This window comes from Leucoraja erinacea, chromosome 13 (assembly GCF_028641065.1).
Source record: "Leucoraja erinacea ecotype New England chromosome 13, Leri_hhj_1, whole genome shotgun sequence".
NCBI classification, from domain to species: Eukaryota; Metazoa; Chordata; class Chondrichthyes; order Rajiformes; family Rajidae; genus Leucoraja; species Leucoraja erinaceus.
The window spans coordinates 30,277,402-30,302,800 of record NC_073389.1 but is presented as its reverse complement, the minus strand read 5'-3'; the positions used below and the strand labels follow the sequence as shown (position 1 = coordinate 30,302,800).

The window sequence follows — 25,399 nt, the reverse complement described above, 5'->3', positions numbered from 1 at the left end:
GGGAAGTGACAAGGATGCATACAATCAGTAACAGGAAAGTAGATTATTATCTGAATGGTGGCCGATTATGAAAGGGGGAGATGCAACGAGACCTGGGTGTCATGGTACACCAGTCATTAAAAGTAGGCATGCAGGTCCAGCAGGCAGTGAAGGCGAATGGTATGTTAGCATTCATAGCTGGAGGGTGGCAGAGGTTGGATGAGGGGACACTGCCCGAAGGGGGGGGGTGAGGGGAAATTGCTACTGGGGGATGAGGGAACTCTGCCCGAGTGGGTAGGGGGGAGGGCACTGCCGCAGGGGAGAGGGGGACTGCTCCAGGGGGGGGGGCGGGGGGGGGGGGGGGGACGGTCTCTACTGGGGGGGGGGGGGGGGGGGGGGGGGGGGGGGGGGGGGAGGGGAAGGGGAGGGGAGAGACTCCACCCCCGGGGGGTGGGTTTGTGACCGTGGAGCCGGTGCGCGTAAAGGTCCCGGCCGCGCGGTGAAAGGTCGCGCGCATGCGCGGCAGTCAACGCTATGGAGCCCGCCAGTGGTTTCCGCTGTCACGTCGTCCTCGCGTTGCTGGCCGCCCTGCTCCGGCCGCACGCCGTTACTTCGGACAAGCAACAGGGCTGCCATCACTATGCCGGAGGGCACGTTTATCCGGGGGAGGCTTTCCGAGTGCCGGTTTCTGACCACTCGCTGCACCTCAGTAAAGCCAAGAGTGAGTGGGGCGCGCGGGCGGGCGGGTGTCTGGCCGGCGCCCTGTGTGAGCGGGCGCGCGCGCGCTCATTTGGATGTGAACGGTGGTCTGACGCGAGCCGCGCGCCGCGCGCCGGAGTAGTGTGTGGGGTTGTTGCCTGGGACCAGCGCAGTTATGGAGTCGGGGTCGTGTACGAGGTCGGGGACCGGGACCGGGACAGTGTACGGGGTTAGGACAATGTAAGATTAGGGTCAGGGCTGGGGACGAGGTTAGGGTCGGGTCAGGGTTGGTTTTGCGCGCCGGGTAGCTTTGTTCGCGAGGGCGGGACCTTTAACAACCCTGAGCAAAGGTGCCGCGAGAGACACGTTGCATACTTAGCCCGGGCACACCCACTCTCCTGTTGCTTTTTTTACAGTGCAGTTTATTCCCCTCCCTCTCCTTTGTTTGCCATTTGCGTTCACAATATTTATTCTCCCCACCTTCCTATTCCTGCTATTCCTATTATTCTCTTCATACACACATCCTGCAATTAAACACGTTTTTGTTTTCAGTGTGCTCTGAATGCGCTCGTTATTTTACGACGAAGTTCGTGCCGCTCAAATCGATTCAGGAATCTTGCAAAATAAACTTTCCGTTTTTCACTTTCTTTCCTCCCCACGCGTCCGAGGTCCGTTCCTGCAACTATAACAGTTTTACTTCGACCATGTCATGTTACTAAACTAACATTAATTACTTTAAATGAAATATATCCTATCTGATTGTATTTCGTCTGTGTGTGTAACCTTCACAATTGACGCACAATATCTTCTGTTTTCCGCGTGCAGACAGGCCATATTCCACATGTCTAGCACATCACTCGACGTTGGCAATGAATGAGCAGATATTTTCATCTAGCTCAATATAGGGTAGATTGGAACAGATTTCCCCCCTCAGTTATAGGCATCTGAACAGTCCTTGCATGATATTGTCCAATTCACCCCTATCCAATTGGACTTTTATCCATGGAACTGGTATGCTATGATGCTGAGAACCACGGTGCTCTCCATAATGTTTAGGACAAAGACCCATCATTTATTTATTTGCCTTTGTACTCCACAATTTGAGATTTGTAATTGAAAAAAAATCATGCGATAGAAAATGTGCGCTTTATCAGGTTTTATTGTAAGGCATTTTTATACATTTTGGATTCACCATGTAGGAATTACAGCTGTATTTAGACCGTCTCCCCATTTCAGGGCACCATAATGTTTGGGACATATGCTTTCACAGGTTGTAATTGAGATTTGTAATTGCTCAAGTGTGTTTAATTGCCTCAATGCAGGTACAAGAGAGCTCTCAGCACCTAGTCTTCTCCAGTCTTTCCATCATCTTTGGAAACTTTTATTGCTGTCTATCAATATGAGGACCAAAACTGTGCTAATAAAAGTCAAATAAGCCATTATCAGACTGAGAAACAAGAATAAAACTGTTAGAGACATCTGCCAAAACTTAGGCTTACCAAAATCAACTGTTTAGAACATTTAGAAGAAAGAGCACTGGTGAACTTACTACTGGTGAAGGCCAAGGAAGACCTCCACAGCTGATGACACAAGAATTCTCTCTATAATAAAGAAAAATCCCCAAACACTTGTCTGACAGATCAGAAACACTCTTCAGGTGTGGATTTGTCAATGACCACTGTCTGCAGAAGACTTCATGAACAGAAATACAGAGGCTACATTACAAGATGCAAAACACTGCTTAGCTGCAAAAATGGCTGGGGTACAGTTTGCCAAGAAGTACTTAAAAGAGCAACCACAGTTCTGGAAAAAAGGTCTTCTGGACAGATGAGACGAAGATGAACTTGTATCAGAGTGATGGCAAGAGCAAAGTATGGAGGAGAGAAGTATCTACCCAAGATCCCAAGCATACCACCTCATGTGTGAAACATGGTGGTGGGGGTGTTATGGCCTGGGCATGTATGGCTGCTGAAAGTACTGGCTCACTTATCCTCATTGATAATACAACTTCGGATGGTAGTAGCATAATGAATTCTGAAGTGTATAGACACATCCTATCTGCTCAAATTCAAACAAATGCCTCAAAATACATTGGCCGGTGGTTTATTCTACAGCAAGACAATGACCCCAAACATACTGCTAAAGCAACAAAGGAGTTTTTAAAGCTAAAACAATGGTAAATTATTAAGTGGCCAAGTCAATCACCCAATCTGAACCAAATTGAGCCTGCCTTTTATATGCTGAAGAGAAAACTGAAGGTGACTAGCCACCAAAATATGCATAACCTAAAGATGGCTGCAATACAAGCCTGGTAGAGCATCACCAAAGACACCCAGCAACTGTTGATGGCCATGAATTGCAGACTTCAAGCAATCATTGCATGCAAAGGATATGTAACAAAATACTAAACATGTACATGTCATTGCTGTGTCCCAAACATTATGGTGCCCTGAAATGGGGGAAACTATGTATAAACACTGTTGTAATTTCTGCATGGTGAAACCAAAATGTATAAAAATGGCCTTTATTAAAATCTGACAATGTGCACTTTAACTATATGTGATTTTTTAAATACAAATCTCAAATTATTGAGAACAGAAGCAAATAAATGCATCGTAGGTCTTTGTCCCAAACATCCCAAACTGTATATTCCTTACCCTGTATCTTCCCCTTTGTACTTGAGTTTGACATGATTACATTTATGTACAGTGTTAGATCATCTTACGGTCATGGAGTCAAACAGAGTGGGAATAGAATCTGATAGGAGAGCATGCAAAATAAAACTTTTCACTGGAAATTAACAAAGTGCTGGAGTAACTGCCAGCCAGTCAGCACCCCTGGAAAACACGGATAGGTGGCCTCTTTGCAGTCCTTATCCCCAATCCCATTGGCTCCATCCATCCTCCCTTGCTGACAAATATCCGAGGTTTGCTGCCACATAACAAGTCTCCTGCAACGGACTGTTCCAGCTGCTACGGTCAGACAAACGCCCCCGTTGCCATGCTGTGAGAACGGAGAGGTTGAGAAGGAGTTTCTTCCCAGAGGCCATTCGGACTGTAAACTCCTATCTCACCAGGGACTAACTTTACTGAACCTTTTTCTTTCTGCCCACAATATTTAATATGTAAAAGAATATGTGACTCTGTTTGTAGTTTGTTTGTCTTTTTGCACAAAGTCCGTGAGCATTGTCACTTTTTATTTCACTGCACATCTCGTATGTGTATGTGACGAATAAACTTGACTTGACTTATCACTATTACTCTGCCTGACTTCACCTTTTCCCTCTGTGCCTCAAAGTCAGGCTTGATGCCACCGACCTGACTGCTCCTGTCCGTACCCCACGCCAAAACAGTATCCAAAGAAGCATGCCTATTGTCGAGCAGAACGGCCAAGGGGAACTCCAGTAATCTTTGCTTACACTCTTTCCTGGCGGTCACCTGTTTACTTTTTGCCCTCCCCGAGGTGTGCTCACCTCCCTGTTACTCTTACCTATGACCTCAGGTTTACAGGTGATTCTGAGGTCCAGCTGCTGCTTCAGTTCCCTAACGTGGTCGGCAAGGAGCTGCAGCTGGACACACCTTCCATAGCTGTAATCCTCAGAGACAAGGGATGTCTTACTGACTTCCCACATCCTGCAGGAGGCACAATCCAATTTTTATTTAATTCATTCTTAAAAATAATTGTGACTCATGGCATTTGTCCATTTTATTGAGTGAAATTTCTTTTCCTATTTTCAATGCACATTTGATCAAATTCCCCCATGATTAAGATTTAAACAAGGCCACGCTAAGTGAGGATCGTAGGCATTTATGAAACTATTTAGCAGAGCAACGAGATATGAAGGATATTAAGATATTGTATATATTAATCAAACAAAAAAGCTGGACATTAATTTTATTCTGAAGCGCAACATGTTTGTTTATACTATGCACTGGCCTAAGAAGAATGAATGAACCTAAAGTGTGCATAATTGTGTCTTCAAAATCTTTAGTTTCAAAACCTGCACCAGATTGGGAAGGTACGGCGGTAATAGATGGAGAATTCAAAGAGCTGAAACTTGCAGATTTTCGAGGGAAATACCTTGTCTTTTTTTTCTACCCACTTGATTTGTAAGTATCAAAATTTATATTTAAGATGCATATTTGTGGCAGCTTTGGTTAGGTCTTGCATTGTTTGACTACGCTACTTTCAGATTAGGTCATTAAGTGCATTTTCGAGTACAGTGCCCATTCTCTTAACCCAAGGAGTTTTATTACATTGTCCTCCCTAGTTAGTAATTGTCTGAAGTAACGTGGTTTAGCACAAGCTAAACATTGAAACGTTAAACATTATAAAATGTATATTGAAATTGCAACACAGAACATTTTGTTTATAATTCACTGTCCACATCTCTTATTATTTTCTCTTGTTTGATGATAACCTTTATTCTGGCTCATTCACTGTCCCACAACCTCCCACAAAGAGGGAGGTGGGGGCATCTGCCTCATGGTCAACTTCATGGTGCTCAGATGTGGCAGTTCTGTCTAATTCCTGCTCTTCACACCTGGAACATCTGGCGGTGAAGTGCCGCCCCTTCTATCTCCCGAGGGAATTCACCTCCATCATCCTGACTGTGGTCTACATTCCAGCCCAGGCAGACGTCCGTCTAGCATTGGAAGAGCTGCATGCCGTGGTCAACAACCACCAGTCAGCGTACCCCAAAGCCTTTACCACCACAGCTGGGGACTTTGACAAAGCCAACCTGACAATAACACTCCCAAACTACCACCAACTTGTCACCTGCTGCACCGCAGGATTAAATACCCTTGACCACTGCTATAAGACCATCAACGATGCCTATTGCTCTATCCCTCGCCCTCACTTCGGGGAATCCAACCATTCAGCGGTGCTGCTTCTTCCTGCAAACAGGCAGCAACTGAAGAGCGCACCCCAGAGGTGAGGACTACACCGAGCTGGTCTGGGAAGGCAGTGGAACAACTATGGGACTGCTTGGAGTCAGTAGACTGGGCAATGTTCAAGAACTCTGCAGCAGACCTGAATGGATTTTCCACAGTCGTTACAGACTTTATAAGGAAATGTGTGGAGGACTGTGTTCCGACAAAAAACATCCGAGTGTTTCCTAACCCGAAACCTTGGATGAACCAGGTGATCCGCATTATTCTGAAGACCAGATCCCGGGCATTCAGGTTTGGTGAAGTCAATAAGAAGTCCAGATATGACCTTGACAAGGCCAAAAAAGACCTGCTCAAAGCTGGAGGAGGGGGCGGTTGTTCGGCAACTGTGGCAGCGCTAGAATGCCATGACCTCCTACAAGTCAAAATCAGGAGGCAGCTCAAGTGACAGCATCACTCCCTGACTCAATGCGTTCTATGCACGCTTTGATAAGGAGAACATTGATGTGGCTTCCTGAGCCCCCATACGCTCTGATGGTATTACAGTCACAACTGGGGGAGGGATAGGCGCCCCCACTGTCAATGGTCTTGGCTCCCCGGGTACATCTGGGAAAGGCTCCTCTGCCATTGGCCCCAGGGTTGAGACTGAGGTGTAGGAGAGACCAGCAGGTGGGGCAGAGGCAACCACCACACAGGATTGGGCGTGAGTATCGAGCACTAAGGGTACGTTGGGATGGGGATGGTGACTCCATCCGCAGTGAGCAGGTGGAAGGGGACTCCTCGGACAATGAGTCAGTGGATGTTCTCGCTTCCCCCGAAGTCACTCCACTCATTCCAGTGGAGGAAAGCCGAAAATTCATTGTGGGCACTGAAGGAGCCCAACATCGGCCCCGACTATCCTCTTTCCGGTGGCCAAATTTACATGGGCTCACCAGCTCACTGAACCTCATCCTCAAAAAGAGGGAGAAGGGCAAGGGTGAAGTGGGTGAAGGGGGATGACTGGCATCAGTTCAGGTCCTTCTTGGACAACCTGGAGAAGGACTCCGACCAAATGCAGTATCATTCCTGTTGAGGGTAGAGGGACCAGTAGAGCATCCCTTGTAACCAGGGTCCAGAGGGCAAGGAACACCGCCACTCCATCTAAGGTCCGTAGTGAGAGGAGTGGCTCTGCTGTCAGCGACCAAAGGATTGATGATGGGATATAGGGAGTGGGCAGGGCTGAAGATGTCCTGGTTGGGTAGCTCCTAGGCCTGGCCAAGCTGGCCATCCGCGAGTCATGGCGCCAGGAGGAAGAGGGCTTTGCCCGAGCTAGATACTTGCCTCTTTACCGGGGTTGTACAGTAGTTATTCGTATATTTGTAACATAGTTGTTTGGAATTCAGTGTCTGAGTAATTTGGTGATTTTGTAATATGGTGGTGGGTATGTCACCACGGTTGTTTTTTTGGGGGGTTTTGTATCGTGTACGTACAAACAAAAAGCTGGTTACCAAGCTCACGGAACTGGATCTCTGCGCATCCTTCTGCAATTGGATCCTCGACTTCCTTATCCACAGACCACGGTCTGTTCGAATTGGCAGAAATACTTCTTCCTCATTAACAATCGGTACGGGAGCGCCTCAAGGCTGTGTGCTCAGCCCCCTGCTCTACTCAATCTATACTCATGACTGTGTAGTCGGACAATGCAAACTCCATCTTCAAGTTCGCTCATGACACCACCGTTGTTGGATGAATTATAGGTGGTGATGAGTCAGAGTATAGAAGTGAGATCGACCGATTGACCAAATGGTGCCAGCACAACAATCTGGCTCTCAATATCAGTAAAACCAGTGACCTACAACAAATAATCCTCCGTCATTTTCGCCACCTCCAACGTGACACACAACACTCGCCACATCTTCCCATCTCCCCCCATGTCTGCCTTCCGCAAAGACCGCTCCCTCCGCAACTCCCTTGTCAATTCTTCCCTTCCCTCCCGTACCACCCCCTCCCCGGGCACTTTCCGTTGCAACCGCAATAAATGCAACACCTGTCCCTTTACCTCCCCCCTCGACTCCATTCAAGAACCCAAGCAGTCATTCCAGGTGCGACAGAGGTTCACCTGTATCTCCTCCAACCTCATCTACCGCATCCGCTGCTCTAGATGTCAGCTGATCTACATCGGTGAGTCTAAGCGGAGGTTGGGCGATCGTTTCGCCAAACACCTCAGCTCGGTCCGCAAGAACCTACCTGACCTCCCGGTGGCTCAGCACTTCAACTCCCCCTCCCATTCCCAATCGGACCTCTCTGTCCTGGGTCTCCTCCATTGCCAGAGTGATCAACACCGGAAATTGGAGGAACAGCACCTCGTATTCCGCTTGGGTGTCTGTATCCTGCGGGCATGAACATTGAATTCTCCCAATTTTGTTAGCCCTTGCTGTCTCCTCCCCTTCCTCAGCCCTCAGGCTGTCTCCTCCCATCCCCCAGCCCTCGGGCTCCTCCTCCTTTTTCCTTCCTTCTCCCCGCCACCCCCTATAAGTCTGAAGAAGGGTTTCGGCCCTGCCATCGGGAAGAAGGTACAGGAGCCTGAAAACTGTCATCCAGGTTCAGGGCTTCTTCCATACAGCCATCAGGCTATTAAACACTACATCCTCAAATAAGCCCTGAACTTCAATATACTATTATTAACGCACTACCATTGTTTGTTTTTTGAATGTGTGTGTGTATGTATATATATATATATATATATGTGGATATAATATGCGTGTGTGTGCACTTGTGGTAATGTGTATGTATACACACTAAACTTTTTTTTCTCTTGTTTATCATATTGTTTACAGTGTACTATGTTTACATATTCTCTTGTGCTGCAGCATAAAATAATTTCATTGTTTTATCTAGAACACATGACAATAAAATACTCTTGACTCTTGACCTCGTGAACATTTATATGTTTTAAACAAATGTATTCCTTCTGCTTCCTGTTCAATATCTTCCTTTTGATTCTTTCTGCACATTCTTTTTCCTTAAATCACAGCAGTAGTGTATATTTCACTCCTCTCCATCTCTTCATGATTTAAAATCAATAATCTATAGAAAACTCAGTTTTTCATCCTACATTTTTGTGTACCTGTTATCTATTACATTGTTTGAATGTGGGAAGACTAAATGAATCTGTTGTACCTTTATCTAAAGAAACAGTTATAGCCAAATAATTAGTTGTTCCATAATGCAATACCGGTTTTTAGCACAAATGGTGTTGTTGCATTTTTTAGTTCTGTTTTACTGACTTGCCAGTAATATCATTGAAGATGTAATCTTGTTTCTTCACATGCTGCAACACCGATGGTTGTAGATATAATACATATAAAAAAGTTTAAAATATTCTTCCTTTGTTGATATGATATACCCTATCTAATATAAATTAATTGTGCTTTTAATTTGACCAAAATTTGAGTTTTTCGCATAGCACTTTTTAAAGTTTTGTTTTATTGATTTATTTTAAAGAGATCAATAAATAACTGTGGCTATGCCATTGTAGTTATGTGCTAATTGGTTCCTAACTGTGATTCCTGACTTTTAGACAAGTTAATTGTATAAGCTTTGAATTCATAATTTATTCATAATAATTATTCATAATAATTTACTGCTTTTTTTCTGTAATTTACAGTACTTTTGTTTGCCCCACTGAGATAATAGCTTTCAGTGACAGAATAAATGAATTCAGATCGATTAATACTGATGTCGTGGCCTGCTCTGTTGATTCCCAGTTTACGCACTTGGCATGGTAAGTTGGTATGGTGTGCTTAGTTGGATTGATCTCGACTTGTTTAAAAAGAAAGCTTAACAGCATTCATCAACTAAATATGGGCATTTCCTGAGTTGCGCTAGTTACGTTCAGTGAACCCTTACGTAAATCAGATTTTATATACATTGGAATTGTTCCCTTCAATTACCTGGTGGTTTGCCGTGTACAAAATAATTGGGATGGCATTACTTTGAATAAATCTCACTCAAACTTTTTTTGGTCTGTGGCAATTCCCGTTCCGTTCCATGATGTCGCCATCCTAGCATCTGAGTGAATGAATCCCAGTCAATTGTCTGAACATTCGCGGTGAGTGGATGGATCCTGAAACTCGGCCAGTCACATGGTGAGTGGATGGATGCTGATGATCAGTCACGCAGTGAGTGTCTGAAGGTGCCTGGATTCCGAGGGAATGTGCTGGTATGAGCCCACACACCCTCTACTGGGCGATAGTTGAATAACAGGACTGCTGAACTTAACTGGTTCCTCAGATACAAAGATTTGCAGGTAGCAGATTCTTCCTACACATTTTGCAAGTGTATCTCTTGAACTGGGTGAACTAGTTGTTGAACTGGGTGTGCACATGTGTGGTCTGTCCTTCAGTGATGGCTCGTTCTGAAATCTGAGTACATCGTATGTACTCTGACAATGACAATTAAAATTGAATCTGAATCTGAATCTGTGAGACATTCACATATCAGGCAAGAGTTAGTTTAGTTTAGAGAAGCAGCATGGAAACATTAACTGGAAACATAATTTGATTGCACTATGGACTAAGTACAGAATGTTTATGTTAGTGCAAGTTGCTTATTGTGTAAGTTGGGGAGTGTATTTTGCTGTTTTTTGTCTGGTAAATAGCAAGCTGTACACTGCAATAGCATTTGAGGATTTGATAAAACAATTTACCAAAAATAACTACATATTATTTAATCTAGATGTGTGAGATTATGCATTTTGGGTTGTCTATAACTGGCAGGATATTTGCAATAAATGGCAGGGACCTTAGAAGCATGGATGTACGGGGGATCTTGGGTTACAAAGTTATATCTCCCTGAAAGTGGTGACACAGGTTGGAGAGTAGTGAAGAAAACATTTAGCTTGCTTGCCTTCATAGGTAGGGGTATTGAGTATTAAGATTACGTGGGCCAAGGCAGACTGAGCTACAACCACTACTGTTCCTGTTGTTCTCGTTGTGGCCTATATATCGGTGAGACAGTCGTTTCGCTGAACACTTACGCTCAGTCTGCTGATCCAAGTGATCTCCCAGTTGCCAAACATTTTAACTCTCATTTCCATACTGATATTTCTGTCCTGGGCCTCTACTGTCAGAGTGAGGCCGCACACAAATTGGAACAGCGCCTCATATTCTGCTTAGGCAGCTTACAACCCAGCTTTATGAATGTTTATTTCTCAAATTTCAAGTAATCCTTGCATTCCGTCCCTTCCCACCACCTCCCAGACGCCCTACTAGTTCCACTGTTCATATTCTTGTATTCTTTCGTTATCTCCCCGTCCACTGCCAACAATCCACCCTTCCTTGGTCATATGTTGTTGGTCCTGCTTTATTCTGGCCTTTTCTTTCCTCTGGTTCCCTCCCCTCTACTTTCAGTCTGAAGAAGGGGCCCAATCCCAAAATACCACCCATCTTTTTTCTCCAGAGATGCTGCCTGACCCGCTGGGTTGCTCCAGCACTTTGTGCACCCATATCTGTTTTTGTTCTGGGATGTTTTTGTGTTCTATAGCAATATTCCTCTGGTTTAGATGTCCTAGCTATTAATTATCTCATAGAGTGATACAGTGTGGAAACAGGCCCTTTGGCCCAACTTGCCCACACTGGCCAACATGACCCAGCTCCACTAGCCCCACCTGCCCATCAAACCTGTCCTATCCAAGTACCTGTCCGTTGGGATAGTTCCTGCCTCAACTACCTCCTCTGGTAGCTTGTTCCATACACCCACCTCCCTTTGTGTGAAAAGGTTACCCCTCAGATTCCTATTAAATCTTTTCATCTTAAACCTATGTCCGATAGTCCTCGATTCACCTACTCTGGGCAAGAGACTATTCTATTCGATCTATTCCTCTCATGATTTTATATATGTCAATAATATCACCCGTCATCCTCCTGAGTCCCATCTTACTCAACCTCTCCCTATAGCTCAGAACTTCTAGCCTTGGCAACATCTTTGTAAATCTTCTCTACCCTTTCTAGCTTGACAACATCTTTCTTATAACATGGTGCTCAGAACTGAACACAATATTCTAAATGCGGCCTCACCAACGTCTTATACAACTGCAACATGACCTCCCAAATATTATACTCAATACTCTGACTGATGCAGGCCAATGTGCCAAACCCTTTTTGACCATCGTGTCTACCTGTGACTCCACCTACAAGGAACCATGCACTTGCACTCCTAGATCCCTATGCTCTACGACACTCCCCAGAGCCCTACCATTCATTGTGATGGTCCTGCCCAAGTTAGACTTTTAAAAATGCAACATCTCACTAAATAAAGTATCTACTTTAATAATTTATGCCCTAATTGTACCAGGCTATCTGCCGGCATGTCGATATTCTTTTCGAGAAGTTATATAGATGGTTAAATCTTATTTTTTTTAAGCTGTCAAGATATTCTACAAAGATCCCCAAGTACATTTTAAACGTGTTTTGAAATTTGAGGGCGTACATGCAGGTCAAATAGAAGTGGTGCTCGAATACCATTTCATTTCTTCAATCCACACCTGAAACTTTCCTTTATTGTTGGTGCTTATTTAATAAAATGTAAATATAACAGTTAGGGTAAATGTCTAAATATTACAATAAGAATACACTTGCACGTAACCTAAGGAGATGCTTTTGCTTTATAAAGGATAAATACACCAAGAAAACAAGGTGGACTAGGACCAATGAAGATTCCACTTCTCTCAGATCTTACACACCAAATTGCAAAGGATTATGGTGTGTATTTGGAGGACCAAGGGCATACACTTAGGTAATCATCTCTGTGGGAATATAACTTTTAACAATTTATACATTGCCCACCACAATACTTGGGACAAAAATCCATCATTTATTTATTTGGTTCTGTACTCCTCAATTTGAGATTTGTAATAGATAAAAATCACGTGGTTCAAGTACACATTGTCCGATTTTAATAAAGGCCATTTTTATACATTTTGGTTTCACCGTGTAGAAATTACAGCAGTGTATATATAGCCCCCCCCCCATTTCAGTGCACCATAATGTTTGGGATATGTCATGTGAATGAAAGTAGTCATGTTTAATATTTTGTTGCATATCCTTCGCATGCAATGATTGCTTGAAGTCGATTCATGGACATCACCAGTTGCTGGGTGTCTTCTCTGGTGATGCTCTGCCAGGCCTGTGTTGCAGCTATCGTTAACTTGTACTTGTTTTGGAGGCTAGCCCTCTTCAGTTTTCTCTTCAGCATATAAAAGGAATGCTCAATTGGGTTCAGATCGGCCACTCAAGAATTTACCATTTTTTAGCTTTGAAAAACTCCTTTGTTGCTTTAGCAGTATGTTTGGGATCATTGTCTTGCTGTAGAATGAACGGCCAACCAATGAGTTTTGAGGCATTTGTTTGAAAAGCAGATAGGATATGTCTATACACTTCAGAATTCATGATGCTCCTACCATCAGCAGTTGTATCATCAATGAAGATAAGTGAGCCAGTACCTTCAGCAGCCATACATGCCCAGGCCATAACATCCCCACCACTGTGTTTCACACATGAGGTAGTATGCTTTGGATCTTGGGCAGTTCCTTCTCTCCTCCATACTTTGCTCTTGCCATCACTCTGGTATGTTAATCTTCGTATCACCTGTCCACAGGACCTTTTTCCAGAACTGTGGTTGCTCTTTTAAGTACTTCTTGGCAAGCTGTAACCTGACCATCCTATTTTCGCAGCGAACCAGTGATTTGCATCTTGCAATAAAGCCTCTGTATTTCTGTTCATGAAGTCTTCTGCAGACAGTGGTCATTGACAAATCCACACCTGACTCCTGAAGAGTGTTTCTGATCTGTCGGACAGGTGTTTGGGGATTTTTCTTTATTATCGAGATAATTCTTGTGTCATCAGCTGTGGAGGTCTTCCTTGGCCTGACAGTCCCTTTGTGATTAGTAAGCTCACCAGTACTCTCTTTCTTCTTAATGTTGTTCCAAACAGTTGATTTTGGTAAGCCTTAGGTTTGGCTGATGTCTCTAGCAGTTTTATTCTTGTATATCAGACTCCTAATGGCTTATTTGATTTTCATTGGCACAACTTTGGTCCTCATGTTGATAAACAGCAATAAAAGTTTCCAAAAGTGATGGAAAGACTAGGTGCTGAGAGCACTCTTAGTGTGTCCCAAACATGATTGTGTCAAGAAATGGGGGAGACTATGTATAAACACAGCTGTAATTTCTACAGTGAAACAAAAATGTATCAAAATACCCTTTAATAAAATCTGACAATGTGCACTTTAGCCGCAGCGACAAATAAATAAATGATGGGTGTTTGTCCCAAACATGGAGGGCACTGTATCTACATGGTGATAATAGTAATTAAAAATTGCAATATGTTTTAAATACAATATAGTAAGTCTTTAATCACTTCACAGTGCATGCTAATTATGCTTTGAAAGTATATGTATGCTGAAGAATTTTTCTACTTTCGGTTCACATATTTTAACTGGGCTCAGGAATGTGCGATTTTTCTGTTTCATCAAATGTGTCTAAACAAAAAAGGCTTTTGATTATGTGGCAAAGCTTAGTTGAGATTAGGGATACTATTTAAGGGCTGAAGAAGTGATAGTGATTTAGGAAGGCAGTTTCAAGAAAGTATATGGATAACTTAAAGCTGAACTGACATCATTGGTAGAATGATTGATTGGGTGATGGATGGAAGAGATGGGTTGAGATAAGATAATAGAATAAAATGGGGATTTTACAGTAAATGCTTGAGGGTGGTGCACTAACCCAAATCATTGAGGGGTGGTTTACAGAATATGTGTGGCTGGTGTAAACATATGAAAGGAAGAGATGATTTTTGATAGTGAATCTGCCGTTGACCCCTGCATATATGATTTTATGGTGGAACAATAGGTAAAAATGTAAGTGATTAATAGTGTCAAGTGAAACTAAGCAGTCTTAAGCCCCTGTCCCACTTACGTGTCCTTGGCACGCTAATTATGCGACCTCATGATCGCGTTGAGGCACGACGGCTCAGCGAAGGTCTCGCGCAATTTCATGCGCCCGCACAGCCGTCTGCAGCGTGTGACGTCATTTGAAGATGGACACAAAGTGCAGGAGTAACTCAGCGGGGCCAGCAGCATCTCTAGAGAGAAGGAATGGGTGCTGTTTCGTGTCGAGACTCTTCTTCAGTCTGAAAGAAGGGCCTTGACCCGAAACGTCACCCATTCCTTCTCTCTAGAGATGCTACCGGTCCTGCTGTGTTACTCCAGCATTTTGTGTCAATCTTCAATTTTCTTGGCCCCGCTCTGGGAGTAGAAGTGGGGGCGGATCCAGAACGGCCATGAGCCCCAGGCTGAGTTCGGCGATCGTTTACCTGCTTCTACTGCTGTTGGAGGTGAGATGTTGTGTCTCGCCAGGGTCTTGGGCCTGTCCCACTTTGGCCATCATTTACGTGACAGGCCGTTGGCGCGCAAAGATTTCGTTCGCTACAAAAATTTCGGAGCCCCGCGCGATGTTACGCACAACTCCATACCCTTCTGCGCTTCTCAGTGGGACTGGCCCCGCGCGGCCATACGATGCCCGTGCGCCTCAATGCGACGACTAGGTCGCGTAATTTGCGTGCCAAGGACATGTAAGTGGGACAGGCCCTTAAGTAATAAAAAGACTGAGATTAAAAGCCAATTCAGTGTAAGGATGTTACATTTGTGAGACCAGAGTGTGATCAGGGTGGGAGGGGGGTAGAGTTGGTGGTGAGTAGTGTTGTGGAGGGGAACCAAAATGATTACATTAAGGGCCTGTCCCACGAGTATGCGACCTGCATGCGGCAAGCGCGACCTAAAATATCAGTCCCACCAACATGCGGCAAGCGCGACCAAACCAGAAGCGGGGGCCGCGCGGAGGTCGAGTGACTGACATGAAGTTCGAGGGAAGTTCGTGTGTGACGTACGGCATTGAGGCGGCTGCGGGCCGGCAGGCCGTTGCCGCGCGGAATTTTTGAACACGGTCAGTTTTTTGGAGCCCCGCACAACTCCAGCGATCGAAGTGGGACCGGCCCCGCGAGGCCGTACGGCTCAAGCGACCACATTAGGTAGCGCTTGCCGCATGCAGGCGCATGCTGATGGGACCGGCCCTTTAAGTCGCGCTTGCCGCATGGAGTCGCATGCTCGTGGGACAGGCCCTTTAGTGTCAAGCTCAGTGAAGTGCTCTGTTCGGCTAACATTAGGTGTTTAACCACAGGTAACGGTTGAAAGATTGAGGATGGGAGTAATGAGATGAGGTAGATATCAATGTCTGGTATAAATTAATTCTTTGCCTGCAAATGATGCCACTAATAAGCAACATTTAGTTGCAAGGATCTGATAATTTACTGTGTAGACATCCGGCTATCTGGATTGGCAGTTTAAACTTGTCAAAATAAAGTTTCTGGTGCACTCATGTCTTTGGAGTGTGCTCTTCGTAGTTATTTGATTTCTACACATTTTGTTTACATTTCTAACTCAAGCTCTCACAGTTTAAGATCCTAAATAATAGGAGCAGAATTAGGCAATTCGGCCCACCACGTCGACTCTGCCATTCAATCATGGCTGATCTATCTTTCCCTCATAACCTCATAACCCCTGACACCTAAAATAAAACATCCTCAAAAGTAGGAGTACTAACAAAGGCAACTCTTTCTCCTCTTCAGCTAGCCTCCGCTGCGGGGTTCCACAAAGTTCCATCCTTGGCCTCATTCTCTTCTCCCTGTATATGCTCCCCTTAGGCCAAGTCATTCAAAGGCACGGCATTTCCTTTCATTGCTATGCAGACGGTACACAACTCTATCTCCCCCGAAGCCCAAAAACCGATCAAGTCTACTTAACCTTATCCACTGCCTCGAGGATATAAAGTGTTGGATGGCCCAGAACTTCTTCCAACTAAACAAGAGTAAGTCTGAGGTCATCCTTCTCGGCCCCTCGGACTCAATCAAAACGATAGCAGGCAGCCTTGGTAGCCTTACCCCATTACTCAAACCTCACGTCAAAAACCTTGGCGTGATGTTTGACTCAGCATTGAAATTTGACAAACAAGTCAATGCCGTGGTAAAAGCTAGCTTCTTCCAGCTTCGGACGATAGCTAAAATAAACCAATTCCTTCAGGTTGATGACCTCGAAAAGATCATCCACACATTTATCTCCTCCCGCCTCGATTACTGCAACTCCCTTTACATTGGCAACAGCCAATCTTCCCTGTCCCGCCTGCAACCGGTCCAAAAAGTCGCAGCGAGACTCCTGACGGGCACCGGAAAAATGGACCCCATCAACCCGATTCTGGCCTCTCTCCACTGGCTCCCTGTGCGGTTCCAAATAAATTTCAAGATCCTTCTTTATGTTTACAAAGCCCTACATCAAAAGTCTGCTTAACTACCACACCACCTCCAGATCCCTCAGATCGGCCGACTTGGGGTTACTGAACATCCCGCGGTCTAGGCATAAGCACAGGGGTGACCGCGCCTTTGCAGTTGCAGCTCCTAGACTGTGGAACAGCATCCCCCTTCCCATCAGAGCTGCCCCCTCCATCGACTCTTTTAAGTCGAGACTTAAAACTCATCGTTACTCTCAAGCCTTTCTTGACGTCCTATGAGCGAGGGCTATATGTATGTATTTATGTATGTACTTAATCTATGAACCAATGTTGTATAACATTAGTACCTCCACCAATGTAAAGCACTTTGGTCAACGAGAGTTGTTTTTTAAATGTACTATAGAAATAAAAGTGACTTGACATTTTGAGAAAGATGTTTTTTTTTGATCTGCGAAATTATATTAATCACAAGTGAGTATTGCAAAGTTTAATTTAAAATTCTATTCAACTTTTAGTTTGCATAACATCAAAATTTAGACCCCTTGCACATTTTTAGGAGTGTACTTTTATTACTTATGTCAGAAACATGCCATGAATCACAAAAAATTGTATGTTATTTTCCTCCCTCATTATTTTGCTGCTGATTATATTTTTTGCTCTGTCTGCTTCACAAGGATAGATGGCCAATTATAATTTTACACTGCAATATAATTTAAAAAGAAAAAATCAATCTATTTACAAACTCATAAGTATCTGTAAAGGAAATTATTTTGTCCCTTACAGTTTCAATATTGCCTATCTTTCTAATGCCTATGTAGCAGGATTTGGGACAGGGTATGGTTTTTGGGAGGACATAGTATAAGAAACTGGAAAGGAACTGTATTAGGTCAGACAGCAAAGTTACTACTTTCGGACAATTAGCTTCAGAACTAATGAAAGGTCATTATTTATATCACCGCAGATGTGATACTGCTTTTAGTGTTTCCAACAGCGCCTGGCATATTTTTCCTGGTAAAGTTAAATGCTGTTCTTGGTCTGTGATAGGTTTAAATGTAAGTTTAATACCAGTTTTATTTTCAACTTGTGGAAGTATTGAGTTTACTGTGTATGGCTTCTAACTGCATTGTTAAAACACTTGTGTTAATATTGGTTTACTATTGTCATATGTACCAATATACAGTGAAATGTTTTGTTTTGCGTGCTATTCAGTCAGTTCGTACCATACGAGTACAAGAGATTATGCAGAAGTAAATAAACAGAGTGCAGAATATAGTGTTACAACAGAGAAATGGCAGATAAAAAAAAGAACAAGGGCTGCAATAAGAGGTGTTAATTATTTAAATCTTAACTGTTTTAAAATGTCTATCACCTGTCAGTGTCTAATGGGCCAGTGGTGTGTTGTCTGAGGCCTTCTCACCGCTTTGCAGTATACTACTTGTGTGAGGAGGGTCAGGCTGTTTGGCACTCTGTTTTCTGGGAAAGACGTGCACTGTGGATAGCATTTAGATTGACACAAACAGCTGGAGTAACTCAGTGGGTCAGGCAGCATCTGGAGAAAAGGAATAGATGATGTTTTGGGTCGAGACCATTCTTCAGACTGAGTCAGGAGAAAGGGGAACGAGAGATATAGACGGCGATATAGAGAGATATTGAACAAGTGAATGAAAGATATACAAAAAAATTAAGAATGGTCAAGGAAAGGTGGAGCCCACAATACTCAATTGTTGGCTGTGGGCTAGGTGACAATGAGTTATACAGACAATGAAACTAAACAGGACAACAGCAAAATTAGTACAGCGACTAGGTTGTGGGAGGGACGGAGAGAGGGGATGCAAGGATTACTTGAAGGTGGAGAAATCAATATTCATACTGTTGGGTTGTAAGCTGCCAAGTCTGGATAGTAAACCAGGGATATGTTTTACTTTGTGAGGCTTTTCTGTTGTGATCAAGACAGCGAGGTCTTCTGCAGGAAGAGTTGTGAAACGGAGATTTGGATGGTGTTGTATAATTATACAATCAAAATTTCTGATTGCCAATAGAAACATTAACCCAAATTTGAAATTCAATTTGTCCAGTCTAATTTTGCCTGAATTTCTTGTCACCTCAAAAGGTGCAGTTGTATAGGGTTCTGGTGAGACCCCATCTGGAGTATTGCGTACAGTTTTGGTCTCCTAATTTGAGGAAGGACATCCTTATGATTGAGGCAGTGCAGCGTAGGTTCATGAGATTGATCCCTGGGATGGCGGGACTGTCATATGAGGAAAGATTGAAAAGACTAGGCTTGTATTCACTGGAGTTTAGAAGATGAGGGGTTATCTTATAGAAACATATAAAATTATAAAAGGACTGGGCAAGCTAGATGCAGGAAAAATGTTCCCAATGTTGGGCGAGTCTAGAACCAGGGGCCACAGTCTTAGAATAAAGGGGAGGTCATTTAAGACTGAGATGAGAAAAAACTTTTTCACCCAGAGAGTTGTGAATTTATGGAATTCCCTGCCACAGAGGGCAGTGGAGGCCAAGTCACTGGATGGATTTAAGAGAGAGTTAGATAGAGTTCTAGGGGCTAGTGGAGACAAGGGATATGGGGAGAAGGCAGGCACGGGTTATTGTTAGGGGATGATCAGCCATGATCACAATGAATGGCGGTGCTGGCTCGAAGGGCCGAATGGCCTCCTGCACCTATTTTCTATGTTTTAATGTTGTATTTATATTCTGAGAATGCATCTCCAAAAGTCTGCTTATCCTGCACAACATTTTTTTAAGTAGTTACCTGTAGTTCCCTTTTTAAATGTTAAAATATATATATATTTTTTTTTTTTGTGCAGATCATGCATGCCATTTAATGTTTCTTTATGCACAAGATGTATATTTTTTGAGCCCTTTAACCAATATTTAATTTTTTTTTTAAATTAGAAGTACAATAAGTCATAGTAATACACGCCACATATCTTATTACATTTGTTGTACCCCTTCATTTTTTGAGCTTTAAGAAAGATAGAAATAAAAGAAGTAAGGAAAGCGAGAAAGAGTCGTGATAGTGCAGGAAAGTATCGGGAAAAGAAAGCCCATTAGAAAGAGAGTTAGAGAAGAAAGTTTACAAAATAGACCCTAGAAAAGAAAGAAAGAAAGAAAGAAAGAAAGAAAGAAAGAAAGAAAGAAAGAAAGAAAGAAAGAGAAACAATCAGCCTATTATAAAAAACTCCGCAAAAAGGGATATTGTTGTAGTGTAGAAAGTTTGGTAAATCGTTTGCCTTGCCCTACCTTCAGCTCAGATCCTGACATGGTGTTGCCAACATATACTGTTAGAGTTCACCATTGTTTTTTTTTCAAACTAGTTGAATGTAAATTACATATAAAGATTTAGCATGGAGAATAATATTGACTCCAATACATTTGTTTATCTTTCAGAGGCCTTTTTATTATTGATGACAAAGGATTACTGAGACAAATAACAATGAATGATCTTCCGGTGGGCCGGTCAGTAGATGAAACACTTCGATTGGTCCAAGCATTTCAGTACACTGATACGCATGGTGAAGGTATGCAGTATTGATTTTTACCTAAATGCAAAAAACTAATTTAATTGTAATTTCAATTAAATGGTAAAATTATGTAATAAAGTAAATGGGCAAAGAACTTGCTGTGCTGCCACCTGAATTAATGTGCTATTACGATGTTTTTTTTTTGTAGTTTGCCCAGCTGGTTGGAAACCTGGAAGTGATACGGTAAGGCTATCGCTCAACTCCAAATGATTCCTGACCTTGGTTTTGAAAAATAACATTTCGTTAACAGTTGCTGCAATCATTAAATTAGTTAAATATGAACATTATTTTACTGCTTTATCAAATCTAAAATATTACTAATTTTAAGCCCACAAAGAATCTTCAAATTGTCAAGTACATTAACATCTGTAATCATACTGCTGGTATATTTCAAATAGATCAAACCAGAGGACATCATTAAAAAATGGTGGCCACGAGACTTGTAAATAATTGCAAGTGGTAATTCTGCTGACACTGAAATACATATTGTGCCTAATCACAGAAAATACCTTTCTGCTGATAATATAGTTAATCTTTTTTTGCCTTTCTATTCTCACCTTGAGTGCACTTGCATTTTCAACAGTTTCATTTATTAAGTCTCATCCAAAATATTTAAAGGGAGTAGATCCTGGCCTCGTTGCAATGCAAACTAGATCATTAGAAGTTTAATTTAGAAAAGTGGGAATGATTGGGCCAGATTGCATTGGACAAATTGAGTGGTTGAATCTTGGGAATTATGCTTATAGCAACTGAAACAAGATATAAACATGAACAAAATCGCAGTATTGTACATTATGTTAAACATGCCCATTTGCTTATTTATTTCAAAAATAATATACTAAAATAAATTTGTCACGGTTGGATCTTTTTCAAATCTCAGCCACATGCTCAAAGTACCAAAACGGTGTAACCTATTTTTAATTAACTGAAAGACAACAGCCACAAAACCGATCAGTTAAACCATGGAAAAAAATTCAGACATCTGTTTTCCAACTATTTTACTGACTTAAATATGAATCTAAACCAAATCCTTGCATTTTATATTTCTTGTTAGTGGCATTGTAAATCAATAAGAATAGACTTGACGTCTCCAATCCGTACATCTGTGTGTATAGCTGCACTATTTCTGGAATGGGTCTATGCTTCTGCGGTTATAACGTCCTGCACGTTTGAATGCTTCTACCAAAACTTCTTCCGACCCCAAATCCTCTGCTTGGTGCAACCGCAGCATTCTTTTTTGAACTTTGTGAGAACTAATATGATAAAAGGATCTTACCACCTGGACAGTATAAATGTTAGGATGCTGTTCACGGAATACTTTGGATTGTAGTTTTTTAATTTAGAACACTGAACAGTTGGAAGTCTCAAGATAGCATAAGCATTTTTATCTGAAACTGTGTAGCCATCTATCCTGGAAAAAGGCACTCTCCATACAAGCAGACAACATCCCACTTTCACTTCCATTCAAACATCATGGGAGTTATGGTACCCCTGGTCTTTTATTTGTCTACATATTTATTTAATTGCTAAATCACTGATGTTTAAGTCATAATTGATTCCAGATAGGCACCTCATAAGTCTATTCACCACCATCAAGTATTCCTTCAGCCTCCCTTTATGTTCTGAAGAAAACAACTTCAGCTGAACTAATTTTTTCTGCAGCTACAATTTTCTGGTCTCAGCAATGGCCTATGCCATTCCCCAGTGCGGTCACATCGTTCCTCCAGTATACTCAGAACTGCAAACAATACTTGAACTGTAATAACTAAAGCTATGTTAACTAGTAGTATTATAGTATTACAACCTTACTTTGCATTGCATGTCCCAACTAAAAGGCAAACATCTCATTGCTTTTGACCCCTTCTACTACCTTTCAGAATCTGAGGACGTGCTGTATGCTTAAGGTCCCTCCACACCCCTCAATTTCCTTCCATTTATTGCTTAAAGCCTTGCTTTGTAACATCTCCTCAAATGAGTTACCTCAAATCCTCTGGATTAGATTCCATATTTCTGCCGAGCTGATCAGATAATCCCGAAATTTAAAACTTTCCTTTTACCTTTCAATTGTCACCAATTTTTCTCCTATCAACGGGACTATATGGGAATTGTAATTACTTGTCTGGAACCTCAACTGAAAGAATGAGGAGAAAACTTGTCATAATAATGAATGGGGAACCTCCAGGATAAATCAGCACACTGAAATCTACAACCAGGACTTGTTTAATATTGAAATTCAGCAAACAAAAACCATAAAAAATAACACTTCAGAATTTAGTATTTCCGATATCTTAATTTCATTATATCTGGGGAATTAAATTTCCTTTCCATTCAGCTGTTGGAAACTTTAGCCCATGATGTCCATGCCAAAGTAAGTACACATACATACCAATCCCATTTTCCAGTCATGGGCTTGGAACATATGCCTTGATAAATCTAGTACTTAGTAACGTACTTAAACATTGACTACATGACTTCATCATCAACTTGGGCAACGTGTTCCAGATTCCAACCATTTGGGTGAAAAAAATTCCGAGTGATCCTCAAATTACTTACTTTAACACTATGCCCTCCTACGTTTTATACACGTCTGTAAAGGAGAAACATTTCTTGCTATCTGTTCTATATGCCCCTCGATTTTATATCTTAGTCAAATTCTGCTCGGTCTCTTCCATGCCTACGAAAAGAAACTCTGCCTAGCCATGTTCTTCTCAGATAAAATACCTGTTCCTAAGCAATAAACAGTAAACCCTCATTATTATGGACCTTTACAATGGATTTTGGTTATAGCAAACAGTCTTTTTAAGAACACAGGCAGCTAGTTACATTGCAGAAGCTATTGAAACTGACATACAATCTCTTCGGTCGACACTTAATTATTAAATAATGTATCAAACAGTTTTTACTTTTAGCTTACAGTAACAAAAAAATATATTGTTAGCTGTTAAGAACTTAACACTCAGCAGGTTAGTGATTTTGGATGGGAAACAGAGTTCAGGTTAGTTTATTGTCACGTGTACCGAGGTACAGTGAAGAGTTCTGTGTACTATCTAGTCAGCAGAAAGACAATACATGATTACAATCGAGCAATTTGCAATGTATAGATACATGATAAGGGAATAATGTTTAGTGCAAGGTAAAGTCAGATCTAAGATAGTCCAAGGGTCATCAATGAGCGAGACAGCAGTTCAGGACGGCTCCCCAGTTGTGGTAGGACGATTCAGAAACTGAGCCAATGCTCTTTTACCCTGAACACAGGGGTGGTCAGCTAGTTGTGTGAATTTCAGTTAGAGCACTATACGATTTCCTCACACCACCACCTCAATGCCCCTTAGCCCCCATTTTTCTCTCACTTTCAGAAAGTTGGAATCAGCAGTAGGGGCAGATATTATTGCTGTACCCCAGTTGTGCTGGACAGTGTGATGCCAGACGGCCTTCTTAGGCCGCTACATTCGTGTGATGATGGAGGTCCCTCTGGGCAGTCAGACGGGGCTCTTGGAATTTTGACCCGGTGCCCGGGTATTGATGTCAGTGGGGGACAAAGCCTTACTCGGTTATAGCGGACAATTGGCAATAGCAGACACTATTCCCCCCTCTGTGATCTGTTATAATGAGGGTTTAAACATAGAAAATAGGTGCAGGAGTAGGCCATTCGGCCCTCCGAGCCTGCACCGCCATTCAATATGATCATGGCTGATCATCCAACTCTGTATCCTGTACCTGCCTTCTCTCCATACCCCTCTACTCTACTACAAAATCTTTGCATCCTCATGTAGTCACATCCTTCCGATGGAATTACCAGAACAGCAAAGTACTCCAGCTGTAGGCTAATTATGTATTATAAAGTTGTATTATAGCCTCCCTTCACTTGCCCTCGTTAGTCAGAGCACAATACAGATATCATGAATGCTGTCACTAGATCTTTAGATTTCTACACATCCCCAGCTCCTCAATACTCCACAATGCCCTGGCATTCATTCTGTATGTCCCACTCCTATTAATCCTTCCAAAATGTATTGTATATTAGAACTAAATTCCATCTACCTTTCTTTTTTCTTGCATATTCTCTAAACTATTAACACTGCCAGTTTGTGTATCTGTAAACTCAGAAATCATACATTAAATTTAATATATACGGACAATTTCCATATTATAGACAAGAAAACAGACCGCATCACGATTTTTGTAATAGTGCCGCGGCATCTGCATATGTCAATACAAATTAAAAATCTATTTTGTTGGTTTATTTACTTTGCACACGTTCCAAGGCAAATTTTATTTCATATCTCAATTTTTGTGGTAGTTTGTGAATTCTACAAGATTATGCCAAATTGCCATAATCCAAATGGCTATAATGCACAGGATGTCTGTATAACAAATACTAAGGTCCCAACACCAATTCTGGTGGCACATACTACCCCCCCCCCCCAATATCCCTCTTATTCACAAGGCAAGTTGGAATCCAATTTTCTAGTTTGTCCTCAATCTCATGAGGTTATAACCTTTTGAAGCAGTCTCCCATGTAGGACTTTGTCAAAGGCCTTACTGGAATTGATCAAGATCACTGCCCTTATCAATATACTGTTATAGCTTCGAATTACCTTGCCACACGTAACTAACCTGAAGTTACTATTATGGCAATTATAGTATTCAGCAAAAATAACAGTTACAGATGAAGCACCATCTGTGGGGATAAAGGATTATTGATGTTTCATGTAGAAACCCTGCATTATTCTCTTTAAAAGGTTAACCTAATATTATGCTCTTTTCTTTCAGATAATTCCAGATCCAGCTGGAAAACTGAAGTATTTTGAGAGAGAACTTTAAATCACTATGTTTTTAATCAACTTGACTGAAACAATAAACTGACTTGTAATGTGTTTTTCTGGAGTTATGACTATGGTTTACAATAACCAGGAAATTATAAAATATAATATTCCTCATTTCCTTCTGTGCTGGAACATGTGCCAATA

General features: G+C 42.2%; 2 protein-coding genes and 1 long non-coding RNA gene across 3 annotated transcripts in view; 2 read left to right on the top strand and 1 right to left on the bottom strand.

Annotated features, from left to right (window-relative positions):
- The first annotated feature begins 478 nt into the window (after positions 1-478).
- prdx4 (peroxiredoxin 4) lies at positions 479-25,306 on the top strand. The gene is made up of 7 exons (XM_055644775.1): positions 479-700; positions 4,670-4,787; positions 9,217-9,333; positions 12,222-12,344; positions 20,296-20,426; positions 20,578-20,612; positions 25,203-25,306. Exons 1-7 carry the CDS (start codon positions 514-516, stop codon positions 25,251-25,253), a joined length of 762 nt encoding a protein of 253 aa, XP_055500750.1. The 5' UTR covers positions 479-513; the 3' UTR covers positions 25,254-25,306.
- LOC129702796 (uncharacterized) lies at positions 733-3,222 on the top strand. The gene is made up of 2 exons (XR_008724441.1): positions 733-918; positions 2,001-3,222. It is a non-coding gene; the product is annotated as an uncharacterized LOC129702796 (long non-coding RNA).
- Positions 20,280-25,399, bottom strand: part of LOC129702793 (acyl-coenzyme A thioesterase 9, mitochondrial-like) — a 41,056-nt gene continuing 35,936 nt past the window's right edge. Inside the window, exon 17 of the transcript XR_008724440.1 lies at positions 20,280-20,447. The gene's annotated coding sequence lies outside the window, so the exon portion shown is untranslated. The remainder of the gene's footprint in view (positions 20,448-25,399) is intronic.